The 12752-nt window shown below is 38.9% G+C and overlaps 1 protein-coding gene across 1 annotated transcript in view; it reads left to right on the forward strand.

Moving 5' to 3' along the window:
- Window positions 1-12752, forward strand: part of CSPG4 (chondroitin sulfate proteoglycan 4) — a 185182-nt gene that overhangs the window by 138030 nt on the left and 34400 nt on the right. Inside the window, exons 6-9 of the mRNA XM_053717343.1 lie at window positions 5557-5752; window positions 5902-6033; window positions 6114-6280; window positions 6370-6553. Of these exons, the coding sequence (XP_053573318.1) occupies window positions 5557-5752; window positions 5902-6033; window positions 6114-6280; window positions 6370-6553 (679 nt within the window). The remainder of the gene's footprint in view (window positions 1-5556; window positions 5753-5901; window positions 6034-6113; window positions 6281-6369; window positions 6554-12752) is intronic.

Consider the following 12752-nt stretch of genomic DNA (forward strand, 5'->3'; position numbering starts at 1 on the left):
GAGCCAAAGAGGAGAGCAAAAGAGGGGAGAGAGACAAAGAGGGGGGAGAGAGAGCCAAAGAGGGGGGGCAGAGCCAAAGAGGGGGGGGCAGAGCCAAAGAGGGGGGGGAGCCAAAGAGGGGGGGGGGAGCCAAAGAGGGGGGGGGAGAGAGCCAAAGGGGGGGGAAAGAGCCAAAGGGGGGAGAGCCAAAGGCGGGGGAGAGAGCCAAAGGGGGGGGGAGCCAAAGGGGGGGGGGAGAGCCAAAGGGGAGGGAGAGAGCCAAAGGGGGGGAGAGAGAGCCAAAGAGGAGAGAGAGAGCCAAAGAGGAGAGAGAACAAAAGAGGGGAGAGAGCCAAAGAGGGGGGGGGGGGAGAGAGCCAAAGAGGGGGGAGGAGAGCCAAAGAGGGGGGGGAGAGAGCCAAAGAGGGGGGGAGAGAGCCAAGGAGGGGGGAGGAGAGCCAAAGAGGGGGGGAGAGAGCCAAAGAGGCGGGAGAGAACAAAAGAGGGGGGAGAGAACAAAAGAGGGGGGAGAGAGAGCAAAAGAAAGGAGGGAGAGAGCCAAAGAGGGGAGAGAGAGAGCAAAAGAGGGGAGAGAGAGAGCAAAAGAGGGGAGAGAGAAAGCAAAGGAGAGGGGGAGAGAAAGCAAAAGAGAGGGGGGAAGAGAGAGCAAAAGAGAGGGGGGAGAGTGCAAGGGGTGGAACCGCTGTACTGCAAAAAATGGCCCGTGTACTAGTACTAGTATTTAGTATTTAATATACCGGAAGCAAGACAAACAGACAAGCATTCTATATTTTATGTATTAGGAATAATAAATTCTTCAAATTGTGACACCCATCCACACACAGACAAAATGCTCACCACATTTATTAAGCACTGCTATGTCACTATCTGCTGCAAAAAGTACAATAGTCTCTTCAATCTGATGCTCACCACTTGTATTTAGCACTGCTATGTCACTATCTGCTGCAGAAGGTACAATTCTCTCTCCAGTGTGATGCTCACCACTTGTATTTAGCACTGCTATGTCACTATCTATTGCACATATAATAACAGAACTATCTGGCTCCTGAGAGTTCACAGTAAAATGACAACACAATTTGATATCTTGAGTTTCATTATACAATAATAATTAATGGGCCATAAAACCCCACATTTTCTTTTATGGTTCAGACAGAGCATGCTGTTTGGATCAGCTTTCCAATATACTACTATTTTCAAATTTGCTTCATTCTCTTGGTATCTTTTGTTAAAGGTAGCAGCAATGAACTACTGGGAACTAGTTAAACACATCAGATGAGCCACTGAAAAAAAGCCATATATTTGCAGCCACCAATCATTAGCTAGCTTAACCTACTTAGGTATGCTTTTCAATAAATGGTAGCATTAATTATGCAGCAAATGATATACTGAAAATAAGCAATCTTTTTTTCTGAAACATATTAAAAAAAATAGATAAATAATATAATAGAAGGAAAGTTGTTTAAAATGGCTTGATTTTATCTGAATCATGAAAGTTTAAATCTGACCTTACTGTGCCTTTAAGAATAACACCATAGTTAAAGTTACAAAGGTTATTTATATACACAGAGACTACGTATGGAAAAACAACAAACACTGTTCTATGCTGCATCACATTCTGAAAAACAGGTGGTCCTAAGTGTCCTAATCTAAGCTGTGCTGGGCTAAGTGAAGAATGCCAAAAAAAGTATTCATGTTGTACTGTAATACTGCCACTAACCACTGGATGTCCTCATTGTTCCTCCTCAGACCACTGCTTGAGTGTTGTATTTTTATTTATTTATTGTTTTCATTGTTTTTGTGGAGAAATTGAGCAGTACTTAATTACTAATGCAAACATTTTGATGTGTGTATTCTCAAGCAAACTAAAATGTATACAGAAAAAGAGAGCTAGATCAACAGACATCATTGCCAGTTACAGGGAGACATTCTTTACACCTGAAAACCATGTTAGAGTTCTTCACACACAAAACATATTTTTAATGAAATATAAAATTGTGTATCTTATTGGAGTAGCTGTTGAGTAAGAAACACTATAGGCTGTAGACATCATTTTAAATAACTTTGAGAGTGCTTTTCCAAATATATTTAAAGGGGCATTAAACACCTCAAGATAGTTTAATTTCATGTAGTAAAACAAACTTTGCAATATATTTTCATTATTTATTTTGTTCTTCTTTCCTGTAATTTAATTCTGAATATTGTTGGTTTTTCCAATTCATGTTGTTAAAAATGAAAGTGCAGACACAGCTATATTCCACACAGTCATTGATCACACTTTAGTAAGCCATTGATAACTTCCTAATTGGCCTCAGCAGAAAAGGTAACCTAAGTTACAATATAGTGGTGCCCACTGCTTTATGGGAATCAACTTTAACCTTCTTTTTTTTAATATTTAAAGAACTAATATCATTTTTGAAAATATATGTTCAAATTATTCTCATGCTGATCTTTGCTCTGAATACATAATTCAAGCAATGATTTATTTAGTGTTTAATGTCCCTTTAAGGTAACATATACAGACATCCCAACTCTCCCGGAAGGTCCGGGAGTCTCCCGCATTGAAAAATCTGCTCCCTGACACCTGCAAATGAAACACAATCTCCCAGAAATAGCGGTGCCAGAGAAAATCAAATTTGTGCCTGCACTTTTCATTTCTACCTCTAGGTGTCACTGTTCCATTATAGCTCAATGTAAATAGTTACTGCGTTCCTCTCTAGACTCCCCACCCCCCTTCCTGATCTCTACTCTACTAGAGATGGGAAGTTCGATTCATTTTGATGAATCGGTTCATTTCGGACAGTTCGCTTAACTGAACCGGTTCATGAACCGATTCATCAGTACACTTTTTGGCACGTGATCCCTAAGGGGCAGAGCTGCAAATTCTTCTGTTACAGATACTCTGGGGATCCGATTCATGACTCGTGAGTCACTGGCAATACAAACAGCACAGTACATAGAACAGAGTATGCTGCATGTTGTGTGGGTCTCACAACCTTCAGCATACTCTGTTTTATGTAATATGTTGTATTTGCCTAATATTTGAGATAGAGGTTAATTCAGTGACAGTCCACCAGTTAAAGCTCAGCACACAAAGTGCAGCTAACAGGGGGTACAAGTTGACATGTGTACTGTCCCTTAGAAATGCAGAGGTATCTGTGGGGAGATCGCAATTTGCAGGACGGCTGTGAGGCTGGTAACCTGTTATAGTGATCCCCATAAAAACGCGCAATATTTGTAGTTAATTTAGGGGCACTTAACAGGTGTCTTTAGGGTTAAGTAATGGTATTAATTATTAATGGCATATTTATTGTAAGGGAGAGTAAGGGTTAATTTAAGGGACAGTTAGGGGTAAATGCAGGAGTCTGTGTTGAGAACTGCTTGTTGAATCAGTGTACTGTTATCTAAATGATTCATTGCAAAGGAGTTAACAGTACACTGATTCGTTTGGAAACAGTTCACTTCTTGAATCAGTAACAGTACTGGTAATATGATCCTAGAGTGAGGCTGTCTGAATCTGCTGAGTGATTCTTTGCAAAGGAGGAGTTAGCAGAAGCAGTACACACTCTAGGATCGTATTACCAGTGCTGCTGCAGACTCAGGAAGTGAACTGTTTGGAAACGAATCAGTTCAGTCTTGTGAACTGATTCACTCAGTTCAGTGAAAAGAACCAGTTCAAATGAACGATTCGTTCATGAACTGCACATCACTATACTCTACTGCGGTGCAAGACATAGCAACAGACCTGATATATATAGCTGAGATGTACAGACTCCCATACTTCTGTATTGTGCAGACTCCTATACCTCTATATTGTGCAGACTCCCATACTCTATAATGTGATAACATTTTCAACTATTTCATAATTAGAGCACTGAGGAATTCTGAATTGGGGTTGGGGGGCTGGGGGGTACAATAGTGAGGTGGTACAGTGAGGTACTATAGTGAGGTGGTACAGTGAGTTACTATAGTGAGGTGGTACAGTGAGGTACTATACAGAGGTGGTACAGTGAGGTACTATACAGAGGTGGTACAGTGAGGTACTATATAGAGGTGGTACAGTGAGGTACTATAGTGAGGTTGGCATGCAGTGAGGTACTATACAGAGGTGGTACAGTGAGGTACTATAGTGAGGTAGTACAGTGAGGTACTATACAGAGGTGGTACTATACAGAGGTGGTACAGTGATGTACTATATAGAGGTGGTACAGTGAGGTACTATACAGAGGTGGTACAGTGAGGTACAGTAGTGAGGTGGTACAGTGAGGTACTATACAGAGGTGGTACAGTGAGGTACTATACAGAGGTGGTACAGTGAGGTACTATAGTGAGGTGGTATATTTAGGTACTATAGTGAGGTTGGCATGCAGTGAGGTACTATAGTGAGGTGGTACAGTGAGGTACTATACAGAAGTGGTACAGTGAGGTGCTATACAGAGGTGGTACAGTGAGGTACTATACAGAGGTGGTACAGTGAGGTACTATACAGAGGTGGTACAGTGAGGTACTATACAGAGGTGGTACAGTGAGGTACTATACAGAGGTGGTACAGTGATGTACTATATAGAGGTGGTACAGTGAGGTACTATAGTGAGGTTGGCATGCAGTGAGGTACTATACAGAGGTGGTACAGTGAGGTACTATACAGAGGTGGTACAGTGAGGTACTATAGTGAGGTGGTACATTTAGGTACTATAGTGAGGTTGGCATGCAGTGAGGTACTATAGTGAGGTGGTACAGTGAGGTTCTATAGTGAGGTGGTACAGTGAGGTACTATAGTGAGGTGGTGCAGTGAGGTACTATACAGAGGTGGTACAGTGAGGTACTATAGTGAGGTGGTGCAGTGAGGTACTATACAGAGGTGGTACAGTGAGGTACTATACAGAGGTGGTACAGTGAGGTACTATAGTGAGGTGGTACATTTAGGTACTATAGTGAGGTTGGCATGCAGTGAGGTACTATAGTGAGGTGGTACAGTGAGGTACTATACAGAAGTGGTACAGTGAGGTACTATACAGAAGTGGCACAGTGAGGTACTATACAGAGGTGGTACAGTGAGGTACTATACAGAGGTGGTACAGTGAGGTACTATACAGAGGTGGTACAGTGAGGTACTATACAGAGGTGGTACAATGAGGTACTATATAGAGGTGGTACAGTGAGGTACTATAGTGAGGTTGGCATGCAGTGAGGTACTATAGTGAGGGGCGCGGGGGGGGGGGGCACCTCCCTGAAATGAGTTTTTGCAGGTTGGGATGTCTGCATATACATGTTTGACAACAACCTTATTAATTATTTATTTGTAAAGTACCACCAAAGAATGTTGTACATGAAAAATGGTACACAACGACACGGATTCATGGTAAAAAATAATAATTATTATAATAATAATAATTAAAGTAGGAGAAATCACACAGGCAAATTGATACAGAATTTTCAATTGCTTTAAAAATATTATTGTTGTTGTTATTAATTTTATTTTGTTTAAATTGTTAGCCTAAGTGGAAGGCCATTTTAATATCATTGTTTTCTTATCTATTGTTGCATCTCTGCCTTCAGATTCTAGAAGGCTCAATTGCCAACCTCTCCAGCATTTACCTGCATACAGTCGATCCAGACTCTGCACCTAGCGAAGTGCTATATTCCATACTGCCTCCAATCAATGGGGAGATTATTTTGAGGGGATCTACTAGTGGAGTCACAAGCTTCTCTCAGGAACAGCTGGACCAAGGACAGGTGCAATTTAGACACAAAGGTAAAGCACAAAGATAAAGTTTACTAATGACAGAAATGTGGAAATGAAGAGAAGTAAGGTTCAAAATTGGTGAATAAGAAGCTTAGAAAGGTAACAAGTGAATGAAAACACTGAACAGACAAATTAACTGACTCCCTTTTTATTTTCAGGGTTGCTGGATGGTGGCTTCTATTTTATTGTTTCTGATGGAGAGAACCAGTCAAGTCAGCATTTCTTCCACATCCAGGCCATTGCCCTTACAATCATGATGGAGACTATTAAGAACATTACTATATGCCCACGTGAGTCATAAACCCATGACCCTCTAAGTGCACTCTAGGATCCTGCATTATATTTACTCAATGTATTTTTATTCTTTTAGACTCTCTACAGCCAATTACTAGCCAGCATCTAAAGGCAGTGACAAATGAGAGAGAAGTATCCCCCCACGAGCTGGTTTACCACATTGACAAACCACCTCAGATTGGACAGATCATGAGATTAGAAAGCCCAGAGGCAGTTGGGATCACCAACTTCACTCAGTTAGAGGTGAGTGGGTCTTCACTGTGCATTGTAACTCTTCTAATATAATTCCCTGAGAGATCCTGCAATTATGTTCTCATCTTCATTTCATGCAGGTTGATTCAGGGTCAATATATTATCAGCATATTGCATCTACCACCCCATTTTGGATGACTCAGGATTTATTCACTTTCCATGTGACATCCCTACGTACAGTATCTACACCTCAACACCTGAATATTAAAGTCTCATTCCAGGGGCCTTGTCCCCTACTTCGCACCCAGCTTTGGCGCAATACAGGTAACTAACACAAAGTGACATAAAAAGACTCAATTCTATGGTCTTACAGCCCTAGTGGGTCATATTCTATATATTACTGGGCAACATAAAATAGAGCCTTTAAAATAACTGATCCGAGGTACATGCCAGATTCTTTGGGAATGGATACTTGGAAGCTATAAAAAAAAAAATTTAAAATGTCCTAATATAGCTTAAAGGGACATTAAACACTTTGAGATGGTAATATAAAATGATAAATTGTATATAATAAAACAACTCTGCAATATACTTTCATTATTTATTTTGTCCTCTTTGCCTGTAATTCCATTCTGAAAATATGCGCTTTTCAGTTCCTGTTAGAAATGGAAGTGCAGAACACTGTTAAATCCAGCACAACCATTGGCTGCACACTCTAGTGACCTATTTATAACTGACCCTAATTGGCCACAGCAGAGAAGGTAACACAAGTTACAACATGGCAGCTCCCAGTGTTTTATAGACATTAAAACTTTACACTTATTTTGTCACTTTTTAAACAACTAATGAAACTTTAAAAAATACATCTACATGTTAGTCATGGACTAATCTTTTCTTTGAACGCATCATTCTATCTAGCATGTATTTAGTGTTTAATGTCCCTTTAATAACATAGTGTATAGTTAGGACTTCCTTTATACTGAAATTCACTGGGATTTATAGACCAAGTAATTAGACAGTTAACTTAGAGTAGTACTCTCTTGGACATTAAAGGGACATTGAAGTAGGAAAAATGCATGCTCTAATTTGTTAGCATGTCCTTTTTTTCACTCACCTGCCAATTTCTATATTCAAAAGTTGGAGTGTTAGTTCGTAATACTTTCATTCGTACACACACTTTTTGTGTCACCAGTGTCCTCTGTCCAAGGGTCAATAGAGCAGGCAACAATACCGCACCAGTGTCCCAAATTGTGACAATTTTAGAAAACACTCGGTTGCTGTGTCATATATATATATATACACACATATACATACATATACATATACACATATATACAAACACACCCCACCATGTTCTGCTGCATCTCTGCAGTCTGGTTGCTCATCTGTCCATTTGTGCTGCTGCTACAACTTTTAGACGATACTTTAATGGTAGGTCCCCAGTAAGACTCTCACCTTGTTGTGACTTTGTTGACATTTATGTAACAGCATGTCCTGACACTGTGTCTATTGTGTGAAGCCCATAACTTGCTGTGATATCTCTTTCTGCTGGTGCTCTAGGTGCTGTCCAGCTGCACCTCCTTTTTATCTTCAGCTGCTTTGGGTATCTGGCAGCACCTAAGGTGCCCTGGAGACATTCTCAATATGAAATAATGGGGACTCAGTTTCTATATTAAACAAATACTTTTAAACACAATTTGGCCAAACCCAATGAACAAATCTGGAGGGGGAAAACGACAAATGATTAATCCAAAACAAATTATTTGTCCATGCACAGATGACCATAGAATTAGTTGAATAGAAATTACACATATGCCAAGATCATGTACAATAACTCACGGTGGCTATGAGATATTATAAGCACCAATAATGCTAATATCTTGGACTGTGCTTTATCAATAACGGAGCTTTTCAGGACCAATTGATTTATGAAGATAAGCCATTTTTTTAAAATGTCATATTTGTGAGCCAGATACAAACAAAAAATACTCAGATCCGGAAGTGGGGTAGTATGACGCAAGAAGCGAATGCCGAGATGTGACCTCGTGAGAGAGCGAGGCCTGCAGTCCCGATCAAGCGCATTGCAGATACTCCAGGGCCTAGGTGGTTTAAGGCTGCAAGCTGCCAGCATTTCTTCACCACCAGACTATGCTGAGCTGGACTGGGGAAGGCGAAGTATATATATCCAGCACCATCCAGATCCCATACAGCTGGGCTACCCTCTCAGAGCTCCGCAAGTGGTGGAAAAGAGCAGCGTTCTGGAAATACCCCCCATGTAGGACCTAACACAAGGGGCAGGTAGGATGCCATACAGAGGTCAACAATTACCACTTTAAATATATGCTGGTTTATAGCGACAATACAGTCACAACACAGACAGAGACAGTCTGTTCATTTTGACATACAACTCTGCTCACAACCTTAAAGCTGAGGGTATCAAGTTATCCAATAACCTTTATTTAGCATCCAGAGGGGATATGTGTGAACTATAATAATGTGTTATGAAGAACATGATTGCTAAGAAGCTACTGTAAAGTAAGAACACAATAATAGCTACCTCAGAAACGTTATAAAGAATAACAAAATACTGTAAAGCAAGGATGTATTAAGTGTTTAAAGAGGTCATAATATAAGGCTCTGATATTCAAACCATAGAGGTGGAGAAAAAGGGGGGTACTAGCTGCGGTCTAACAAAAGAGGCTCTCTTATAAGCTGTATAGTTAAAGTTGAATAATAAACCACTGACCATCTAAATATAAGAAGACTACAGCTTAATTTATTTTAGGATACACCTTTAACTTAAAACGAGAAAAGTGAAACTTGTAAAACTCTGAGAGGGCAAGCTGGAGAAAGTAGATAAGGTGCAACCCAGCCTCATCTAGAGACTCTCTTATAAGAGCGGATATAAGAAGACAAAAAAAAATATTTTAAAGCAAATTAAAGAAAGCAAAAGAAATTAGTTGGTACACGCTGCTTAACCCAATCAAAGGTTTGAACAAGTTTTAGCTTGTATGCTAAAGGTATGGACTAGAGTTTTTCTTAAGAAATTATCAAAAGAAAAAGAAAAAAACTCTGTAAGGTAAACTATAATTGGATAAACATTTATCTGAGGTCTAAAAGACAATTGCAAAGAAATATGGAAAGATTTGTCCAAGCCAAAAAACAACAACTTAGGCTAAAAATGTGGAAAAAAAGGAAGGAGTTCTAAAGCAGGTATATTCTCTCCAAATAAACCACAGTTGGACGAAACAATGTCTGAAGAAATAGACCAGCAATCTATAGGTTTACCAAATTTCAGCACTTATTTTTCCGAAAATAGAAGTAGTAACATCTAAACTGGACTTTGTCCTTAATGAGCTGAAAGTATCAATGGAAAGAATATCAGAAGTGGAACAAAGGATATCAAAAATGGAAGACCAATTAAATGATAAAGATAAAAAAAAAAGACACCCTGAAACAAAATTAATATCTAAACCAAAAAATAGAAGATCTTGAAAATCGAAGCCGGAGGGATAACATGAGAATGATAGGTCTACCAGAATCAATGAATTGGCAAGACTTGCTGGTTTTCTCAGAGAAAATATTGCCCCAAATTTTAGGGCTACAAAACCTGAAGTGATCCTTTGAAGTTGAAAGGATACATAGACTTGGACCAATTAAAAGGAGAACAAGGAAACGACTCTAGACCTAGACCTGTTATTGGGAAATACTTAAATTCTCAAGCAAAAAACTAAATAATGAGAGCATGCAGAAAGACCGGAAATTTGATCCATGAAGGGAAAAAAAATCCTTTTGTTTCAAGATTATTCAGCAGAAATTGCCACTTTGGCAAAAGAAGGACGTCAATTTACATTTCTGTGTCCAGCAAAATTAAGCGTGAAAGAGGGAGAGGAGATGATGATATTCGACATGCCAAAAAAGCAAAAACCTTTTAAAAATTGACTTATAATTTGGAAAAATGAGTCATGATTCAATCTATTAAGCAAGCAGATGATTTTTTTTTTTTTTTTTTTATATCTTCACTGTATTTTCTTTTTTCTATAGATTCTCTTTATATCTCCTTTCTACCTCCCCTTTTTCTGAGCCCACACTACTTTCTATCCTACCGTATTTACTATGTTTTTAATCTTAAATTTCTTTCTTTTCTGTATCCTTTATTTTTCCCTCTTAACTTTTATCCTAACTCCTTCCCAGTTAATCTTGACATATCTATGGTACTATAGATACATTCTTTATGTTTGCTATAAGTATAAGTTAAATATCAGGGGTATTCCTTTAATTTTGATATTGGATATATGTACAAGTTAAAAACTCTTGAACGGCTATGATGCAAAATTACAAGAAGGAAGTGTTAATTCTTGTTCCCTGTTTTTTTAGTTTCATGAATGTTATATTGAACTATAGGGATTATTGGCTTTTTAAAAGTATAATTGTAACACTGGTGAATGTAAGGTTTAACATAAACCAAGGCTGGAATCATATGAAAGTTGGTGCCAAATGGTAAATATAACATCATGGAATATAGGGGGCATAAATTCCCCAATAAAGAGAAAAATCTTAAAAAGAGCCAAGCCGGTATAATATAATGTGTTTACAGGAAACTCATTTATCAGAGAGAGCACAAAAAATTTAAAGTTCACTGGGTAGAAGAGGTTATTTCCTCCTCACATAGAAAATCACAAAGAGGTGTATTCTTATTAAAAATGGTTTAAATTATGTAATAGAGAATAAAATAATTGATCAAGAAGGTAGATTTGTGATAATCTTGTAATAGAGAATGACGTATACACTATATGCAATTTTTAACCCCTTAATGACCACAGCACTTTTCCATTTTCTGTCCGTTTGGGACCAATGCTATTTTTACATTTTTGCGGTGTTTGTGTTTAGCTGTAATTTTCCTCTTACTCATTTACTGTACCCACACATATTATATACCGTTTTTCTCGCCATTAAATGGACTTTCTAGAGATACCATTATTTTCATCATATCTTATAATTTACTATAAAACAATTATAAAATATGAGGAAAATTTTGAAAAAAAACACACTTTTTCTAACTTTGACCCCCAAAATCTGTTACACATCTGCAACCACCAAAAAACACCCATGCTAAATAGTTTCTAAATTTTGTCCAGAGTTTAGAAATACCCAATGTTTACATGTTCTTTGCTTTTTTTGCAAGTTATAGGGCCATAAATACAAGTAGCACTTTGCTATTTCCAAACCATTTTTTTTTTTTCAAAATTAGCGCTAGTTGCATTAGAACACTAATATCTTTCAGGAATCCCTGAATATCCATTGACATGTATAAAAAATATTTTAGTAGACATCCCAAAGTATTGATCTAGGCCAATTTTGGTATATTTCATGCCACCATTTGACCGCCAAATGCGATCAAATACAAAAAATAGTTCACTTTTTCACAAATTTTCGGTTTCTCACTGAAATTATTTACAAACAGCTTGTGCAATTATGGCATAAATAGTTGAAATTTTTCTCTGGGATCCCCTTTGTTCAGAAATAGCAGACATATATGGCTTTGGCGTTGCTTTTTGGTAATTAGAAGGCCGCTAAATGCCACTGTGCACCACACGTGTATTATGCCCAGCAGTGAAGGGGTTAATTAGGGAGCATGTAGGGAGCTTTTTGGGGTAATTTTAGCTTTAGTGTAGTGTAGTAGACAACCCCAAGTACTGATCTAGGCCCATTTTGGTATATTTCATGCCACCATTTCACCGCCAAATACGATCAAATTAAAAAAAAGTTACATTTTTCACAATTTTAGGTTTCTCACTGAAATCATTTACAAACAGCTTGTGCAATTATGGCACAAATGGTTGTAAATGCTTCTCTGGGATCCCCTTTGTTCAGAAATAGCAGACATATATGGCTTTGGCGTTGCTTTTTGGTACTTAGAAGGCCGCTAAATGCCGCTGCGCATCACACGTGTATTATGGCTAGCAGTGAAGGGGTTAATTAGGTAGCTTGTAGGGAGCTTGCAGGGTTAATTTTAGCTTTCGTATAGAGCTCAGCCTCCCACCTAAAACATCGACCCCCTGATCCCTCCCAAACAGCTCTCTTCCCTCCCCCACCCCACAAATGTCCCCGCCATCTTAAGTACTGGCAGCAACTCTGCCAGTACTAAAATAAAAGGTATATTTAGACTTTTTTAAAGCATATTTACATATGCTGATGTGTAGGACCCCCCCTTAGCCCCCAACCTGACTGATCCCCCACCAAACAGGTCTCTAACCCTCCCCCTCTGCCTTAATGGGCGCCATCTTGGGTACTGGCAGCTGTCTGCCAGTACCCAGTTTAGAATAAAATTGTTTTGTTTTTTTAAATATTCCCATTTTCTGTAGTGTAGCTCCCCCCCAACAAAGACCACCCCCCACCCCCTCCTAGATACCTTCGATTGTTTTTTTATAAACATTAAAATACCCCTTTCTCCCACTTATAAAACCAAAACTTTTCTGTAGTGTAGTGGTTCCCACCCGCTCGCCGCTCACCTTCACCGCGC

This window comes from Bombina bombina, chromosome 6, assembly GCF_027579735.1.
Source record: "Bombina bombina isolate aBomBom1 chromosome 6, aBomBom1.pri, whole genome shotgun sequence".
Lineage (NCBI taxonomy): Eukaryota > Metazoa > Chordata > Amphibia > Anura > Bombinatoridae > Bombina > Bombina bombina.